At 44.8% G+C, this 20,604-nt stretch overlaps 1 protein-coding gene across 2 annotated transcripts in view; it reads left to right on the plus strand.

Moving 5' to 3' along the window:
• The first annotated feature begins 1,916 nt into the window (after window positions 1-1,916).
• Window positions 1,917-20,604, plus strand: part of BLNK (B cell linker) — an 82,472-nt gene continuing 63,784 nt past the window's right edge. The window contains exon 1 of one of the 2 annotated variants that reach the window (XM_059054523.2): window positions 1,917-2,173. In XM_059054523.2, the coding sequence (XP_058910506.1) occupies window positions 2,127-2,173 (47 nt within the window). In that variant the 5' untranslated portion in view covers window positions 1,917-2,126. The remainder of the gene's footprint in view (window positions 2,174-20,604) is intronic. The other variant, XM_059054522.2, reaches the window with a different exon arrangement.

Below are 20,604 nucleotides of genomic sequence, written 5' to 3' on the forward strand. Positions count from 1 at the left end.
AAACCGTGCTGTGTGGTCTTATTGTTTTCACAAGTCATAGGCTAAAATTTGGTGTCCTCGATTTCCATGTTTGCATTGACTAAGTAGTGGCAGCCTGGAACATCGTGGCTATCACACTACGTACCACATGGGGTAAAATGTCCAGTCTGGAAAATCAGACTCTCATTTTTATCATGTCAGACTAGACACAGTAAAAAGAAGAAAGACAAGTGGCTGTAAAAAGAAAAAGCAGAAGTGTAACCCTTGCCCTTGGTCTTTTCCTCTGGGGAAATAATAAGTTCACAGCCCAGGTGCTGAACAGAGTGGTTGGTTGAGAGAAAAGTCAAGTAGCTGACGGGGTGCACTTTACAGTAATTTAGAAGGAACAAGCTGATTATCGCCCCATTCAGTGGAGCTTGATTTTCCTGATCGTGATGACATTCTACGTGCCTTCACTCTCCTGGTCTACTAGTTCCCTTCCGTTAAGAACTGTGAGGGGCTGAGGGGCGAAGGTCTAGAACTCTTTCAAGATAAATTGCAAGAAAATTGGGCTTCCTGTTTGGGGAAAATAAACAATTGGAAGAGCCAAGCACTTACATTTTTCTCATGAAAGATGATCTTTCTTGCTGGCCTGGCCAATTCAGGGGTTTGGCCAAGCAGAAGGGCTCGACCCTTCAATAGCCCTGTGGATTCTGCTCCTGACCATCTGGTTAAACTAGAAATTCAGAGACGGTACATGAATGTGAATAATCAATTTACCTGGAGAAATACAGAACCTCTGTTTGTACAAAGAAGAGGCACAGGAGGAAAGGAATCCATCTACTACATCCATCTCTGCCATTGCTGCTGCTGCCTCTTACCTTCCTCCCCCTCCTCCTCCCCTCCTCCTCCCCCTCCTCCTCCCCCTCCTCACTGGCCCATCACTAGGTCTTGTGAGGGGATGAAGGTGAGCAGCGGATGAGGCCAGGAGAGGACAAAGGCAGTGAGGAGAGTGGCACCCTGCTTTTTTTTTTTTTTTTTTGCGGTACGCGGGCCTCTCACTGTTGTGGCCCCTCCCGTTGCGGAGCACAGGCTCCGGACGCACAGGCTCAGGGGCCATGGCTCACGGGCCCAGCCGCTCCGCGGCATGTGGGATCTTCCCGGACGGGGGCACGAACCCGTGTCCCCTGCATCGGCAGGCGGACACTCCACCACTGCGCCACCAGGGAAGCCCGGCACCCTGCTTTTAAGGGGACTTCTGGATGGCCTGATGTCAGAACTGCATTGTTGGGAGGTTGTTAAATTTGTTCTTAGCTGACCTTTGAGTACATCTTGATTTTGTTTGAAAGCATCTGGCTATCAGCACAACTCCTCACACCACCAACCTGATAAAGAAGCCATGATGTACAATGGAGATCCTCTCCCCTTTTCCAGATTTCCTATCTGTCTCTATCCCTAATGACCTTGCCTAGAGAATTGTCTTCCCATTTTACACAGATCTTCAGGAAAACTGAATTCTAACTCTCAAAGTAAACTGTTACCACTGTGTCACAGTCATCTTGATATTTATTTAAAAACATTTGGGGGAGAGGAGTGAGGAGAAACTATACAAAAATGCCATTTTCGTATAACGATCCTTTAAGTGGAAAAGTTTATCCATGACTTTATGCAAATGAGCAGAAAGTCCCAAAGAGACTTTCAGATGGAATTTATTCTTCTGCTTTTCCTTGAGCTCAGGAAGGGGACAGCATGACACCTGCTGCAAATAAGGACTATATATGTTCAGGACGACAGGAAGTAGTGACCAGCCAGAAGCTTGCCCTGACCTGGTTATAAATCTGGTTACAGAAGAAAGCAGCTGGAAAGCAATTTGCATGTCCAATAGGTTTCACTATTAAAGTTTACACAACGTGGAGTAATCAGCCAAGCTGGCTGGCTACCCAGATCACATGACTATGTAGAAACATGAAACTTGACTACGTGCTCAAGCAAGTTTTACTTCTCCCTCGTGCAGGGGTGTCTGCCAGCAGCCTGCACTCTCAGAAATCAGACTCAAGTGACTAGGACTCTTGAGATCAAAGGCTTACCATGCTACTCCCCAGGACAGCCAGGGACTGCTGACGTGACCACTGGACAGCGATCTGTGGTTCGTATAGTTACCAAAAAGAATGGATAAGCTTAATAAAATAACTGTCCCCGCCAGTCAGAAGTTGAGGTAAGATTTTCGCCGTCCAATACTTTTCCTTCTTCTCCTCCTTTTTTTTTTTTTTTTTTTCAGTGATCTTACTGCATCTCAGAAATACTGAAATCCTGGAATATGTTGCTAGCTGTAAGGCACTGGGGTGTTAATTGCTATAGGGAAGGGGACCTGCATTTTTAAAGAAATGTGTAGGCACAAGTGAGCTTATTCTAGCTGGCTTTGCCAGTGATGGATTGAAGTGTAAAGCTTTGAAGAGAAAATAAAAAAGAAAAGCCAAGGGCTTAGATTCTACCAATGGTCATCTTGGAGAGTCTGAACACAGCAAGCTTTTCTAGAAAAGTTTGGTCTAATCTGAGTACTCAAATATTTCATTGTGGATTGCTATTTGATGTAAAAGATTGTTGTAATAATTTGTATTCGTTGTAGTTTTACTATCTCATTTATTTTGTGGCTGTATGTCACAAGTGTTTTGGGGGGATTAGATCTGTTTTTCCAGTGTCTTCGTGTCAGTGTAACAATTATCTATAAAAAGCCACTTAGAAAGAATAAAGAAACCAGAAGTGGCCCAAGGGGAAAGAATCAAGAAACTCCTCTGACTTATAGAAGAAAAGACTTCCCAAATTTATATTTTGAAGATTTTCCTTTTGTCTCATTGTGACAACATCGTGGCTTTTTGAGACTGGAACTTTTAAGTGTTCAATGAGTGTTTTATATTTCAGCTACCACTTGAACTTCAGTTTTTCACAGGGTGATGTGACACGTGTAGCAAGGAAGTTATCACAAATGATAAGGAGCTAGAGAATCAGAGCTTTTGAGACAGAATTTAAGAGAAACTAGTCTGGGAATGGCAGAGGAACAGCCCTTCACAGTTAGAATGTGAGTCATATACCCGGTAGGCACTTGGTAAATGATAGTTTGAAACGAGCTGCTGGTCTTGAATCAAGAGGCAGCATGGCCGCGGTCTGCCCTTTCAAGGGTGTGTTGATAAGGAGACAAAAAGCTTCCTCAGTCTTGCCCTTGGTCTCACATTGCTACATCGTCATGGGAGGGGGGTAGGTAAAAGAGTGCAAGTAGTAAGTGACTCAATGAGTATAAGAAGTGAATTGGAGTAGCTGGAGAGGTTTTAACACAGAAGACGCTTCAAGTGCTAAGCTTCGTCAAAGTAAATGAACAAACAAAATCAAATAAAAACGAACACGTAGATGTTGAGAACGGAGTCGTGGTTACCAGAAGTGAAGAGGCAGGGGGTGGAGGGTGAAATAGGTAAAGGAGATCAAGTGTATGGTGATGGATGGAAACTATATTTTTGGTGGTGAGCACACTATGGTACATACAGAAGTAGAAATAGAATGTTGTAAAAGTGAAAGGTACATAATGTTATAAACCAATGTTACCTCAATAAACAAATAAATAAAGAGCTAGGCTTTGAGAGGCAGGTAAGGTAAAAGAAGTTGGAGAATTGGAGGGAAAGCTTGATGTGCTGGGAGGGAGGAAAGACAGAAGCTGACGCTGGGAGCTGGACTTGACTAGGTCCATTTGTAGGATGATGAGGAGAATCTTCTGCCCAACAGAGGCTGTAGAATAGGCCTGTGGGACCAGAAGGTCCTCAAAAGGTTGGATGCGTAGGGTGGGGCCAGATCACAAAGGACAGTGAGGGCTCTAACCGCGGAGGGCTGGAGAACGGTTTATACAGTTACAGATGTCATGCCAGTGGGCTTAAGGGAGGTTGGCAGGATGGACCAGAGGGGGCGGAACCTGGAGGCAGGGATACTCAGTAGGAGGGGCGGTTAAGTAACCCGAGCCTCTAGTGCTGCAGGCCTGGACTTGGGGCGGAGCAGTGAAAAGAGAGAGGGAAGGAAAGACATGCCAGAAAAACTAACAAGGCATGGATATTAAGGTTTCTCTCAAATGAGCAAGAGGGTTTAGAAGGTCCTTTTCAGAGATATTCCATAACCTAGGCCTATACTAAGTCTTAGAACCTCTTTCAGGATATCCAGATGGGAATTTAAATAGAGGCAATAGAATCTAAATCACTTTATGATACTTCCCTCGGGGACAAAGTCCAGCTTTGTCACAGAGCAGTCGATAGACAACATACAGCTCTAGATTAGAGGGTAGAAAACCAAAACCGTATTGTGGATAATCATATACTACATTCATCTGCTCAGGCAAAAGTAACTTTTTTTTTTTTCTACTTGGTTACTGAGTTGTTTTTACAGAATTGGCCTGTTTTGGTAAAATGTGCACTGTGGATGTGGAACCTTTCAAAGAAATGAAATTGTAGACACAATGAACTTGAAACACCGTTTTAAATCTTTTCTGTAATTAGATGGGATGGCGAGGAACAGGTCAATGAATACTTGATCCCTGTGGTTTGTATCCTCTGTCCTGACAGGTTGTCACCAATTTAGAATGTTGCCGACTGTGCAATTATTTGGCATCAGATGACAGTATAAATGAAGAGCTGTGTTCATACTCTTAGGTTTATCAAAGTTTATATGATAATTTGCTTAAATTCTTAGCCAGAAAAAATAGAGAGATAGTGAGTTTGTCCATCAAGGGGGAGTAAAAGGGATGACCTTGGTCTAGGGGGTATATTCCCAGGGCTGGAAAGAGACTAGAGGCAGAGGGTGTGACCAGGAGGGAGGGAAAGTAGAGTCAACTAAGGAAAAGAGGGCAGGCATGATTGGAAAAAAAAAAAGATCCTCAAAATGAAGGAGAAAGAGAAGGTTCCAGATGGACCTTCCCAGATGGACAGCCGGGGATGAGTAGTCAGCCTGAGAGTTTCTACTGCAGAGGAATTGAGAAAGGCAAAGTGGCTAAGTTGTATGTGACCACAGAAATGTGTGAGCACATATTCTTGCTTTTTTTTCTCCCCTTGGGGCACTACATGAAGTCGGTTTCTCTGTTAATGGGAATCCAAAACCTCTCAGGATCTTTTAGTTGATTCTTAGCCATGATTTTCCCTGGATTTTATAAGGTAATGGTATTGTCAGAAACGCAGCTCAGACCTGAGGTCTCAATCCTTCCACAGTAAGGATTCCTATTCATAAAAATATTACACTTCTAGGTAGACGTTTCAACACTTACAGTCCTGAATCACAATGACTATATTCCTTTCAAGTTAGTGAAACTAGTTTGTAAAGGAAATTTTACGTTTTTATATTTTTAATAACCTCCCAGATGACTCATCGTCTGTGCGTGTGTATTTTTCTTTGTAGCTCCCACAAACACATACTCACTTATTTTTACAAATGGAAAAAGTCTTTGACACAGGTGTGGTCAAGCCAAGTCTCCCTAATCCTTACATTATTGGTCGAAGAGTATGGTATTTTTCAGTCAAACTAACATATGTGTGAGTTTAGGAAAGTTTACTTAAATTCCCTGGTCCCGGCTACTTCAGCTGAAAAGATAGAGATAATAACAGCACTGATCCCACAGGGCTGTTGTAAGGATTAGAGTGATCCTGGCACATAGTAATTATTGGACTGAAAAATGGTGGTTATTTAATATCTTATTGTTATTCTTATTAATTCTATAGGTGTGCAATTGATTTTCTGAACAGAAACATAGTACTTTACATTGATCCTTGATACATTTCATGTGAGTTTCAGTTCTTCTTTTTAGCTATTTTGTCTATTTTACCTGTTGCTTCTGACATCTGTGGCATTTAGCTTTGCATGGACTGTGACGTGACAAACATCCCTTCTCTGCCCTAATCTAAGTGGTTAATAAACTGTTGAGCATGACAGAGCCCTGCCATGGGTGTCTGGGTCTCACGGCTAGGGCTCTCACTTGGAGATCCTATTTGACAAATCCTGGGACATGATTTATTTTTCTTCTCAGGTCTTGGAATCCTCAATTCGCATTTCCAGTTACTTGACTTTTCAAGTTCAGTTCTTCAGAACAAATTTATCTTCTTTTCACCTTTCTGCCACTAGATCCCTCTCTGGTCCTCCCTGTGTCTGTCAATGGTGTCATCATCAACTCTAAGTCTGATACATCCTTTCCTCTGTACCTTCACTCCCCTAACACAACCTCTTTCTTTCATGATGCTTCCATATATGCCCTTTTCTTTCCTTTTCTACCACACCATCTTGGTTAGGTCCTCACCACCCTGTGTCCCCCAGCTACAAAATGAAGAGTTTGGATCTGACAATTCTCAAAGTCCCTCTCAGCTCTGATGCTGTGTGATCCTTTAACCATTAAGACCATGCTTGAAATGTTACATCCTCTAACGCTACCATTTCATCCCATGACCCTCAGGAAATATTTCCCGATGGAATTATCAACTTGTTTGAGATAGTTTTCAAAATATTTTCAAACTCTTTTCTTACAAAGTTTTTGAAAACTGCCCAACTCAGAACACTGGGAACAGAGGATTCATCTAGACAGCATCCAGATGCATCATCTAGAAGGTAGCTATGATGTATTTAGAAGGACAAAGCAATTGGTACCCAAAAGGGCAGAATTCCAATTGCCAATTACTAGCTATGGGTCCTGATGAAGTCACTCAACTTCTCTAAGCCTCAGTTTCCTCAACTGTCAAATAAAATTAGAGATGCCTTCCTCACAGGCTTGTTGTGAAGACATGGTCTAAAGCGCCCAGAATATTTGTCAAATGGTCAGTATAACAAGTACATAAAAAGTAAACACAACAATCAGTACTTTACCCCACCCTTCAGGAGTGACCATTTGTTATCTCTCTTCCTACTCATGGTAGAAGATCCAACCCCCTTTAACTGGAGGGCAAGCAGAGCAGGAAGCTGCCCAGGGGCTCACGGTGGGTGGATAGAGCACATCCTGAATACAAGTGTGTCTCGGGCATCTCTCTTCTCATTCTTTTAAAAGTTTAGATCAGAGGCCAGTGCTGAGGTGGGAGGGCAAGAGGAGGCACAGCGTCTAATGGTAGAGATAAGATAGACTTCCCAGGAAGTATGGTTTCCTATTCTCCTCACACCGCCTACCTGCCTTTTGTCAGCTGAGAACCTGCTCAACTAGGCTACATTGTGTTGTACCAATGGATGCAATTCTCAGACAAGGTCTCTGTCTTCTCATGGGCAAGCTACATGGGAGCCACTTTAGAAATATGCTTAGTGTTTGTGGATTTCAGGATCATCACCTAGGAAAACTCAAGGCACTCTTTCTCATCCACCCTGGGCATGGGTCTGCCAGGAAAATGCTAAACCAGAGTCCACATATTCAAGGCACCCAATAATCACCTGAACAATATGTGCTGTGGCTGAACAATTCCTCCCTCTTCGTGCAACCTGCCCCCAGAGCGGCTAGGATACAATTCATTCAGTTTCCGAGAACTGAACCACAATTACATTCTAGCCCTGCCTCTTACGTCACTGGATGGGAGGAGATTGGGCTGGTAACCAAATGCTTTAGGCACACATTTACAACCTCTTGGTTTTCCCCCACAGATGATTAACCTCATCTGTTCTGTGGAGAATTTACTTGTTTGGTGCATTTGCAAAGAGGATCTTACTATTGCCCTCAGGCAATGACATGAAGGAATCTAGGCTTGTTAAAGAAACATGAATAAGAAAAAAAAAAAGAAATTAAATACTAGCTTTTTATAGAGTTATTGAAACACTGGATGGCTTTCTTTGACTTTTTAATAAACCCCATAGAAGTTATCTCCTTCTACCCTCTCCCAAGACATAGCTGCATCATTTAGATCAGTGCTTCTCCACCAGGACAATTTTGCCCTCAGGGGACATTTGACTACCCCATGCTGCTCGCACCTCTAGGTAGACGCCCGAGTGCTGCTAAACATCCCGAACTGTGCAGAGCAATCCCTGCAGCAAAGTATTATCTGGTCCAAAATGTCAATAGTGCTGCAGTTGGGAAACTCTGATCCAGACCAAGTGGAATGAATTCTGTGTAGAACAAGAAGCACAGATTCGCTTGTATGTGCTTATAGTGACAGCATGTATTTATAATACATCTCTTTGCAATTGATGTGGCCTCTGCTTGCTGGACTGATTTTCCTCTGTCTGGGATGATTTTCCAAGGGGAAAGTTCAGAAGTGCTCGAGCCTATATTTCAATGAGTTGTTTTGGAAAAAGAATTTTTAGTGTCAAACAAAACTAGATTCCAGGAACTCCATGCACCACTGAAGCATGAGTTGTTTTCTCCTGGGTAGAGAAATGAGAGCAGGAAAAGATTTCCAGACATCAGGTCGCCTTAGAATAGTATGTTTCTACCTCTCTAAGTAGACTGGGCAACTTGAGTGGACACCACTAGAGTTAGGATAAAAAGTCAGTCACACTCCGATTTTGTAGGTTAGTGGTCACAGGGGCTGCCGCTACCTCCCCATCAGACACATTGTGTCTCTTGCTTTGTGATTTGGATCTGTCCGGTCCCCTTAAATCTCACTGACCTGGGACCATTCTGCTTCTTTAAGGTGACCCTGCGTCTCTCTATTTGCTCCCTTAGGTGTTGATATCTAAGCTCTCAGAAACAGCTTTAGTTTTCTCATTCCACATACCTGCTCAGCTTCCTAAGCCTCCAGAGACCAAGCACACAATTAGAGGTTAAGAGGATGGCACACCTGTTGCTCCAGAAATGGGCTCCCCCCTGCAGACCGGGTGGAATTCCAGCCCCCGTCTAAGTCCTGCCTCTAGATCAAGGGAGCCGTGAGCCCTGAAGCGTGCTCCAGCTAACTGTCCGCTAGGTCCCGCTGACCTCAAGTTTCCCCAGCACGCTGTAGCGAAGCAGCTTTTGTGCTGGGCTCTGATGTTGGAGCTCAGGTCCCCTGGTCAGCGGTGGAAACCGTCCCTCAGAGAAGCACACCTCCTGCTGTGGGCTGAGCCTCTTGCTGGCTCATGTGCTCCCATCCCCGGTTCTACGTCCCTCAGTGGGCAAGCTTGTCTTCCTTCCCACGCCTGTACCTCGCTCCACAGCTGAGGGCTGTCTGCTCCCAACAACTCCTGCCTCCAGCCCTCCACCAGTTGCTCCTCCGTGTTTGACCCGCCTTCTCCTACCTGTCCTGTCTCACCTCCCTTCTGAAAGGTCATCCATCAGCAGCTATATCTGCAGGCTGATTTTCCACTCAGGTGTTTTCACAACCCTTCTACAGCATCATGGTCTAGGTCCCGAAACAGGCCGTAGTCCCTCAGTCCAGCATGGCTTGTTTCAATGCTCATTTCCACAGCAAGGCACGGAAGCCAGCTTAAGGGATGTATTGCATGTCCTTGATGAGTGGTGCTTCCCTGTTGGCCACTTTCCTGAGAAAGGAGCTCGCTATCCCAGGGGTGTCTCTGCCTCCCAGCAGGCTGGCTGGGGGCCCCAGATCTCCTCCAGATTTCAACCCTCCCCACAGTGTAGGTAATACACAGCAGAGGCCACTGAGTTTCCTGGGCCTGTGCTGTGCAGTCTCACAGGGCCCCATGCTTGGTTTAATGTCTGCTGTTGCAGTCTTAAGATGCGCAATAATTTTGAACTAGTAACCCTGCATTTTCATTTCACACTGGGCCCCAGAAATTAGGTAGCCGGTGCTGGCCACAAGTTCCGTGAGGCCCCTTGTCTGAGCCTGTTCCCCCTGCAATGTGTCAGGACACAAACATCAGTGGAGAAGCCTCCTCCTTTCCCCTCCCCAGCGCCCAAATCAGAAAGGTTTACTGGGCAAGTAAGATGGAGAGGCCATCTCTCTAGTCCCTCAGGTAAGGGGCCCAGAGAGGTGAAGTCTCTTATCTAAGCTCACACCAGAAAGGCCTAGTCTAGAACTACACCTCCATGTTTGCCTAGGAGGAGGGAGGAACAGCAGGCCACGCCTTCCTTTTTTTTTTTTTCCTGTTATTTACTGGCCAGTAAAACATTCTAGCTTAGTCTGTGTTCTATATTTTTCCTAGACTTTTTTTTAAAACTAAAAAGCAGCTAATTTACTAGTCAGAAACCCCAGTGAGGCCCTACAGAATATTACTGTCAGTATTTCATGCTATAACATGTTTCCAGGTCCAAACTTGAATTTCACACTGACCCAGTCATGTTTGGTACCCTACTGAGACTATATCTTTTTCAAAGAATGCTCCCACAATTGTTCATGTAATCTGAGAGTGAGTTATAATTTAAAAGATCAGAGTTGGTCTTATGTGTAGACTAAGCATACAGGACCATATTGTATAATTTAAGAAGTGCCCCAGAAGGGTGTTTTTTGCTGAACCTTGGAATCAGGCAGACCTAGGTTTGAATACTTGCTCTGTACTCCCTTGCTCTTGGTCTTTGAGAAGGTTACTTAATCCTTTTTAGCCTCAGCTTTTCACCTGGAAAATGGGAATAATAATATATAATATAATAGGGGTGTTGTAACGTAAACCTATTAAATAGAGAGTAAAAGTTCAGTCAATGTCCCCTCCCCACAAATCCCTCCTGGGCTGGGGTCTCCTGTTGCCCCAGTTGTGTCATTAGAGAGACATCCTCCTGGGATGAGGCGTGTCTCAGAGTCCGGGTTCAAACTTAAACATCACTATGTGTAATACGTTAAGGCATTAAGCCCTTAGCCGTCACTAACATCCAAGTGGGAATCGAACAGCTCAGACCGTGGCTGGCGACAGAGAGCTGTGCTCTTCTGTCTCCCACACAGAGGTGGCTCAATCTGTGGTTGTTAGTTGAAAGAAGGGGACATTGTTCAGGAAAGTGGTGATAAGAAGGAGGGAAAGGTCAGAAGAGGGAGACCACACCTAAGTAAAGGGAGTTCCCAGTGGGGAGGCTGTGACTGAGGTTGCTTGGACCAGAGGATTAGAGAGTTGAGCTCAAAGGTTGAAAGAAATGCGCTCCCCCATTGACTATGTTGTTGCTGTTTACTTTACAACTTTACTTGGTTCAAAGTGCAAAAAACTGCAGGCTGAAGAGTACCTTTTAAGCATGTTTGGCATATTAATGACCATACCTAATCCTGGACAGGAAGGAAAACAGTCATTTTAGTGCAAATAACTACAGTAGAATCAAATACAAACATGAGAAATATACTTTCAAAAAGGAAAATGGCGGGCTTCCCTAGTGGCGCAGTGGTTGAGAATCCGCCTGCCAATGCAGGGGACACGGGTTCGTGTCCCGATCCGGGAAAATCCCACATGCAGCAGAGCGCTGGGCCCGTGAGCCATGGCCGCTGAGCCTGCGCGTCTGGAGCCTGTGCTCCGCAACGGGAGAGGCCACAACAGTGAGAGGCCCGCGTACCCACCCCCACCTCCCCCAAAAAAGGAAAATGGCAAATGTAATACCACATCACTGGAAAACTGGACCCTCTACATATATGTAACTATTTTGCCTTCTGAATTGTCTTTACAGCCTGTTCTGGGTCAAAGTCCGCTTTTTACAACTGAAAACCTTTTGATTTCATGTCATCACATTTACAGATTATCACAGTTGCCCAACCAATCCCAGATGACTGGTCAAATTCACCTGATGAATGCTGAAAACAACTCTTAACATGACTAAAACAAAAGTTATTCATGTGCCTCAAAAGTAAATTGGAAAAAAAAATCTGCTTTAAAATTGTGAATGACTACTTGGGGTGATGAACTGTCCTGCAACTGGTTAGTGGTGGTGATTACACAGCACTGTGAATTTACTAAATGCCACTGAGTTGAACACTTTGAAATGGTGGAATGATGAAGTTTTGATCATGAAATTATTTTCCATATTTACCGTAAAATATTATGAGGATCCATGATCATATTTTTTTGTTTGTTTGTTTGTTTTTGCGGTACGCGGGCCTCTCACTGCTGTGGCCTCTCCCATTGCAGAGCACAGGCTCCGGACGCGCAGGTCCAGCGGCCACGGCTCACGGGCCCAGCCGCTCCGCGGCACGTGGGATCCTCCCGGACCGGGGCACGAACCCGTGTCCCCTGCATCGGCAGGCGGGCTCCCAACCACTGCACCACCAGGGAAGCCCCCATGATCATATTTTTATTCGACCAATTAGATACTGTGTCAAAGCTGGTTTTATATTTAAAAAAAAAAAAAAATGTATTAACTGGGGAATTCCCTGGCGTTCCAGTGTTTACGACTCAGGGCTTTCACTGCTGTGCGCCCGGGTTAGATCCCTGGTCAGAGAACTAAGATTTCTCAAGCCACGTGGTGTGCCCCCCAAAATAAAAAATGCGTTATCGATAAATGTTTCTGGATGGTAAACATTTAAGAATGTCAATGCTTCCTTCCACTTCAATCCTTACATGTGATATTCCCCAATATCTTTTTTTCACTAAGATCCCAAAGAAATGAGCTTGAGTCAAATTTTTTCAATGTATCGGAAATACCATTCTGCAAAATCTCTCTTTACTCCCTGAAAATATCTTTGCTTTTAGCTATAGAAATGAATGCCCAGACAAGTGGGTGTACCATGTAGACACAGCCAAGGATCATTTGTTTTCCACGTTAAGGCTAATTTTTTAAAGAAAACGCTCAAATTCTTAAAACATATTCCTTTTCTAGAATTACATAGGATTATATTTTCAGAATTTCTGAAAATGTTTAGTTACTTATTTATCCTTGAGTCTTACAAATTTGAGAATCATCAGTTTCACACAATAATTTTCATGCTGTTAGAGGAAAGACTGTAAACATCACAAAATTCCTGCTACCAGCACCTAGTTAGAACAAGAAGCAAATCAGAGCCCAGGGACTTCCCTGGTGGCGCAGTGGATAAGAATCCACCTGCCAATGCAGGGGACATAAGTTTGAGCCCCGGTCCGGGAAGATCCCACATGCAGTGGAGCAACTAAGCCTGTGCACCACAACTACTAAGTCTGCGCTCTAGAGCCCATGAGCCACAACTACTGAGCCTGTGCTCCACATCTACTGAAGTCCGCGTGCCTAGAGCCTGTGCTCCGCAACAAGAGAAGCCACCGCAATGAGAAACCCACACACCGCAGCGAAGAGTAGGCCCCGCTCTCAGCAACTAGAGAAAGCCCGCGCGCAGCAACAAAGACCCAAAGCAGCCAAAAATAAATAAATTTATTTTTAAAAATAGGTTTAAAAAAAAAAATTAGAGCCCAGTACAGGATTAAATAACAGGACCTCTGGGGGCTCTTCCAAACCCATGAGCCTCCCTTAACTTTTTTGCTTTTCACAACCTGCTTTCACATGTTTTAGGAAGAAGCTTCCATCTATCCCAGCCCCTGCCTGCCCTGTGGGTGAGAGCAGGCACCAGCAAGAGGAAGGAAAGTGCTGCATCCCTACAGACCCCTAAAATCAGGGAGGGGGAGAGCCTGACAATTTCTGCTGTCACACCAAGGGGCAAATCTTCTAAGAACTTTTTACCGCTAGTATAACCTAGTTTCCTGTCATCTCATCAGTGTCAGAGCGGTGTGGCCCAAGCCTAATTGCCTCTGCTAGGGTAGAGTGTGCCAGGAGTTTTCTGGAAAGGAATCAGGGTATTAGTAGGATCATCCTTGGTCCTGGTTATGCCAAGTCAGCCCAATTTCGGTCTGCTTCTAACCGAGATCAGCAGTCTAGATATGCCAAAGACTACCACAAAATATTTGCAGATCTCAGTGGGAAAAAGAGAAGGAAATGGTGGAGCGTCTGCAGAAACTTGCAAATGACTTTCTCTGGTTAATAGGTGGTTAGTAAGACAACCCAGGCCGCGAGATGCTCACGTGTAAGGGGCACACATGCCCCTACTCCAGGACTCTTAGGTGGCCTTTCTGATTAGGGTGATAGGAAGGGCACACGGGGATAGCTACCCAGGTCTCCTTGCAGCTGAGCTCAGCCACTCTGCTTGTGAGCCTGTTCTGGACCCAGAGAGCCCCTGACACATTCCTTCCTGCCGCCTGTGTGCACTGCCCTCTCTTTCCACCGTTTCCTGCCATCTGTCCCTTCCTCTTTTTTCTCTGCCCCTCCGTAAAGACTGAAACAGGCCCCTAAGAGACCATGCAACCATCGAGCAACAAGTCTGACCTTGGAGATTAGTGGCAGGGCAGTGGGGGCACATGTGTCCCCGGTAAAACCACTTGGCTGGTAGAGGGATTGGATGCCTTCTCCAGAGACGGAGAGGAAGGTGCCCAAAGAGGCACGTGGTGAAGCTGGTCACCCACCCTGGTGAGGGGCCCAAGCTGAGACAAGTCAGCACATGTCATCCAGAGGTGGTCGAGAGCACGTTTTCTGGAGTCAGACGGCCCGATTTTGAATCCCAGCTCTGTTGTTTATTACATGTAGGACCTGGGGCAAATTACTTCTCTGGGCAAATATGTTCTCACTATAAAAATTAGGATAATCACAACAATGTGAATATACAATGTGTATGTGAATACACTACTGACTGTACACTTAAAATTGGTTACGATCGGGCTTCCCTGGTGGCGCCGTGGTTGGGAGTCCGCCTGCCAATGCGGGGGACACGGGTTCGTGACCCGGTCCGGGAAGATCCCGCGTGCCGCGGAGCGGCTGGGCCCGTGAGCCATGGCCGCTGAGCCTGCGCGTCCGGAGCCTGTGCTCCGCAACGGGAGAGGCCACAACAGTGAGAGGCCCGCGTACCGCAAAAAAAAAAAAAAAAAAATTGGTTACGATCATAAATTTAATGTTATGTGGTTATTTTTTGATCACACTTTTGAAAATGGGGATAATAATAAGAGCTACCTCACATGGTTGTGAGGGTTAAATGAGATAAGCACGCGAAGTACCTGGCACATAACACATGCTCAGTGAGTGCTGGCATTTACTGTTGTCGCCATTGATTATCCAAGCACTAGCCTGGCTCACTGGGCTTGGTCTGTAACCATGGCTCTGGGCTATGGTATGAGAAGTTGGAAGGCACATCTCTGCCATGGAAAAGCTGGTCCTCTAGAAGGAGACTCGGACCATGCGTGGAAAGGGAAGGAGCAGGGCGTGAGGGAAAGAGCTGGGGGAATCCTCAATAACTGATCTTGGCGCAATGGGAAAATGTCTCTGGAATTGAGTGTCCTCCCTTCCAGGAGGAGGCTGACCCAGGATATCCCTGAAGTCTCTCTTACCACCAAACTTCTGTGACTACCTGATGACAGGCAAAACTAGGAGTTGGAATTTCAGAGCTGCGTGGTCGGAGACCAGCCCGGTGACCTCCTGGGCCTTGTATCTGCATCTGTGAATGGGGCTGGGGGAGCTACCTCACTCTTGGGAGGTTTCTCAGGTTATCACAGGATGGAAAGGACTTGCCAAAACTTCTGTGCCAGCTTCACCGTGGGCTCGCTCTCCAGAAGGAAGCAGCTTTGGTTGCTGAATTTGCAAATCTAAATATAACACCAATAATCCCACAGAAAGGCTGGCCTGGAGGAAATGTGGCGGGAGGAAGCCAGGCCAGGGCTAGAAGAGGCTGTGGAAAGGACGGAGGAGGGAAGCTGGTGATAGGACAAGGTCTGCTGCATGCAAAAAACAGAATACTCGCTAAAAAGTGGCATTCTGTTTCAAAATGACGGTCAGTAGCCAGACTTCAGTTTTGAGATGGAAGTTATCCAAAAGGAAGATATTTTGTGTGAATCAGAGAATTCCCACCCCCCACCCGTCTGTCTCTCTCTGTCCTCTGGTCTGATATAAGTCAGAGGCTTCTGTCATGTGATATGGTAGCAGAAGGGACCTTCCTCCTGCATCACCAGACACAGGGTTTGTGTTCAGGGTAGCTCTGGATCCATACGTGCCCTACTCAGTCTGCACTCACTGAATATTTGTGGAGTAAATAAGACAAATACATGTCTTACATAAAACAAATAATAATATTAAACTTTAAGGGGAAGGCCCCCCAAGTCAGGAAATCAAGAAATAATATTTTCATGTAATATTTTAAAAATCAAAATTAATGCAAAAAATTCCATGATGAACAAAATACTGACATTTTAAATGAAGAGAGGACCAGGGCTACTGACACGGCGCTGTGTTCCAGCACAGTCCTCTGGGAGAACTGTTGGCCCTGTGGCCAGCAATTCTCTCTTCTGCCCAGCTGAGGCCCTGGAGGCCACTCCTAGTGTTCCCCCACTATTTTGGGGATCCCACTGCTGTGGGCTTGGGCCAGGGCCCAGCAGAGTTGCCTTCCTACTGGTCTCTGAGCCACCAGTGTCACCATGCCCAGGCCCTCCTCCATTCTTCCACCCTAATCATGACTTGCCTCTGAGTAAAGGTTTCCAAAGGCTTCCTGTTGCCTATAAACCCCATCCCCTTGGCCTGACTAACAAAGTCCTTGACTCCCTGTATCCCCCCAACCCAGCCTCAGCTTTGACCGCACCTTCCCCCCATACCCCCAATTCCTGGCACTCTCAGCTTCTCACTAGACCCCAAACATCTCAGACAATTTCCTCTGAGCCTTTGTAGTTGCTGTTCCCACTACCTAGCTGCTGTTCCTCACTCTTCTGCCTGGTGAATTTTTATTTTCCCATCAAGATCCAGCTCTCAGGTCACTTCATCTTAAAACCTCAAAGCAGTCACTCCCTTTTTAGGATTCTTACAGGTCTCTGATCTTCCCTGTTCCCAGCAAAGGATTATGAGTAGTTTTCACTGGTTATCTATCTGTATCACATGAATTTTTAAAAATTAGCTGTATTACTTTCATAAACTGAACCAAAAAACTATTTTCAGTTTAGGACAAAAAAAACAGTTTAAGATATAAAATACAAAATATGTCATGTGAACCAAATCGTAATTCAAAAATTGCTAGAGCACTGGAGATTAAATGACTAAGTACTACCTGAGTGCTATGAATTCAGGATATATAGAAATATAATTTAGAGCTGTGAAAGACTTGAATGTCCATGTAATCCAGCCTTCTCATTTTACAGGAGAAAATGAAGCATTAAGTGAGACAAGAATTGCTCAGATTTGCACAGCCAGGAAGCTTCAGAGATTAGAGTAGAAACTGCATCTCTAGACTCTCAATCCAGTGCTCTTTCCTTAAGTGGCCTCCCTTCCTGTGCCCAAGAAATGATCTGTAAGGGGAAAAGGATGACTTGAGCTGGGCCGTGAGCTGGTGGGATGGAATGAGAACAATTGTGGGTTCATAACAGTGGGTTAATTATGTCTAAAATGTTTGGTGTCCAAATTTTGAGGGCCTCTGAATGCCAGGCAAATGAGTTTTTACCTTATCCTGCAAGAAACAGGGAGACATCGAAGGCTATTCATGAGTGGAATGACATGATAAAAGCAATTTAAGAAGATGAACATGGGGAAGGGGAGAGACTGAAGGTAGGGAGACAAGATGGGGGACCACAGAGGAATGAATAAAGAAGATGTGGTACATATATACAATGGAATATTAATCAGCCATAAAAAGAATGAAATAGGGCTTCCCTGGTGGTGCAGTGGTTAAGAATCCGCCTACCAATGCAGGGGACACGTTCAATCTCTGGCCCGGGAAGATCCCACATGCCGCAGAGCAGCTAAGCCCACGTGCCACAACTACTGCCTGCACTCTAGAGCCCGTGCTCTGCAACAAGAGAAGCCACTGCAATGAGAAGCCCACGCACCGCAATGAAGAGTAGGCCCTGCTTGCCTCAACTAGAGAAAGCCCATGCGCAGAAATGAAGACCCAACACAGCCAAAAATAAAAAACAAATAAATAAATAAATTTATTTTTTTTAAAAATGAAATCATTCCATTTGCAGCAACATGGATGGACCTAAAGATTGTCATACTGAGTGAAGTAAGTCAGACAGAGAGAGAGAGAAATATCATAGGATATCGCTTATATGCAGAATCTAAAGAAAAATGATACAAATGAACTTATTTACAAAACAGAAACATACTCATAGACTTGGAGAGTGAACTTGTGGTTGCCGAGGGGGAAGCGGGGGTGGGGATAGTTAGGGGGTTTGGGATTGACATGTGCACACTGCTGTATTTAAAGTGGATGACCAGAGGGGACCTACTGTATGGCACAGGGAACTCTGCTCAGTGTTATGTGGCGACCCTGGATGGGAGGAGAATTTGAAAAGGAGTGGATACATGTGTACGTATAACCGAGTCGCTTTACTGTACACCTGAAACTAGTACAACTTGTTAATCAACTGTACTCCAATATAAAATTAAAAGTTAAAAACAAAAGATGAGGGCTTCCCTGGTGGCGCAGTGGTTGAGAATCCGCCTGCCGATGCAGGAGACACGGGTTCGTGCCCTGGTCCGGGAAGATCCCACATGCCGCGGAGCAACTAAGCCCGTGAGCCATGGCCGCTAGGCCTGCGCGTCCGGAGCCTGTGCTCCGCAACGGGGGAGGCCACAACAGTGAGAGGCCCGCATACTGCAAAAAAAAAAAAAAAAAAAAAAAAGATGAGGGACCACTGGCATAGTCCATCATCCATGAGATCACAATGGCTGTAGCTGAAGGAGTGGACAGGAGGGTACAGAGATGGGTAAGATGCATCTAAAGATGAATTGATGTAACTGGTGAGAGGAGATGAATATAGTCAGTGAGAGAGGGAAAAAGTTAAAAAAAAAAAACACTTGGAAATTTCAAGCCTGAAGATCCAAGAACACCAGATTATTTAATTACTTGTTCAATTTAATAACAAAAAAATATATACCATAAAATTAGTAGTATCTTAAAAAAGAAATCCAGAGTCAATAATGAGATCATTTAAACTCCTGTAAAAGGAGGGAGTCAGCTAAATAATCAGCAGACCTAGTGATGATAGTTATATTTTTAAAAATCCGTTCATAGCATGAAGTAGTTAAGATACTGGATGTTTTCTTTTCCTCTCTATATACCAAAGACAATATTAGAGATATTTCTACTCCAATTTGATCTAAGAAACATGTAAGTTGGAGATACCAGGCCAGTTGTGAGGAGAGCACGGGTAGATGTCCTAAGGGTACCTAGCCAAGTAGGTGTAGATAATTCACAGGCAGTCACCCTCGCAGTTCTGGGAACTCAGGGTGAGACAGTAATTCTCAGCCAAGAGTAACAAAAAACCAGGCTTGATTCAGGAGACATTGGGGCGCTGCAGGCCCTTGAGGAGGGAGTGGCCTGGTGAAAGCTGGGTTTTAGAAACAGCTGAATCGGCCCTGACAAAGCTTCAGAACATGGATTGGAGAGGTACACTGGCAGAGGCAGCTTTTTCCTGGTTCAAAGGGGCAGCTGTAGGCTTGGATCTTGGCTGCAGGAGAAGGACCAGCCCTGCGCATACTGAAAGGATGAAACTCCAGAGCTCGGCTTGAGGTTAAGATGTGGGGGGGTGAAGAAGGAGGAAGGAGTTGCCTGCTCTTTTTGTTTGTGAAGAGTTGCTTGAATATGAAACCCTCTTTAATCCATTCCTAAATCCAGATTAAATAGGGATTTTCTCAGATTAACATTGCTTTACATTCCACTTCTTCTACAGAGTGAAAAAAAATACACTAAAACCTGCCTATTCATGGTCCTCTGTGAGTGCACTAAGAAGCTGAAAGGAAAACAAGATGTTTTCTGACTTTTTTTCTACTAAACTTAAAAAAAAAAGCACTTCTTGCAGATTGATAGCATCTTTTAAAAATCATGTCCTGTATATAACAAAAATTATTAGAAAGGTTTTTAGTGAAATATGTCTGTTTTTGGACTACTCTTTGCTGATCTGGCCACTTGCAGCTGCCTTCCCAGAGCCCCCCACCCCAATCCTGACCCTAGTGGAGCTCGGCATCCCACCAATCCATCCTTCCATGCCAATCAGCCATGTCAGGTAGGGGAGTGTTCTCAGTCAACCCTCCCTGCCACTACCAAAAAAAACCCGCAGCAACAACAAAAACAATAAAACCCAATTCTGGAGTACCTTCCGGCCTGGAGGAAATCTACCAAGTTTATCTACAATGAACATCTATTGCATACATCTGCCACTAACAGTCTCATTCATACAAAATAGTTTCAATGCCCTAAAAGTCCCATGTTCCCTAAAAATCCTTTCCTCTTCCTGAACTCCTAACAAACCTCTGATCTTTTTACTGTCTCCGTGGTTTTGCCTTTTCCAGATTCCAGGTGGAGTCATACAGTATGTAGTCATTTCAGATTGGGTTCTTTTACTTAGCACACATCACATTTTAAATCAGAAATCATCAGAAATTAAAAACTGTACAGCCTGTGTAACCAGCCGCTACTTACCTGTGAGTCCAAAAAAGAAAAGAAAAAAAAAAAAGAAAAGAAAAATGGTTTTGCCATTTTCTTTTGCCATTCAAATCATAGTAGCCCTAGCCCACTTTTACAGACTTCCTTCCCCTGGGATTCTGAGTGTCCTGGGGCTGCTTGCATATCCCACATCTCTACTCTGGCTCTTGCTTGTGTCCAGATCCATTCACCAATCTCTAGGAGCCATTCTCTGGTGCAGAGGGTATCTTCTAGGTTCCATCTGGATTTCTTGGGCTCCTTCCACCTCTTTCCACCAACCCATCCCTTATTTCCCCACAGTCCTAACAGAGTTAATAAGACTTCACTGAAGTTTGAGGAATAACAGAAGGGAAGTATAACACAAAGAATGACACATATTTGTTACTAGTCAAGGCTTCGCTTAGTGTCC

The sequence above is a fragment of the Kogia breviceps genome, chromosome 2 (genome assembly GCF_026419965.1).
Source record: "Kogia breviceps isolate mKogBre1 chromosome 2, mKogBre1 haplotype 1, whole genome shotgun sequence".
Taxonomy (NCBI): domain Eukaryota; kingdom Metazoa; phylum Chordata; class Mammalia; order Artiodactyla; family Physeteridae; genus Kogia; species Kogia breviceps.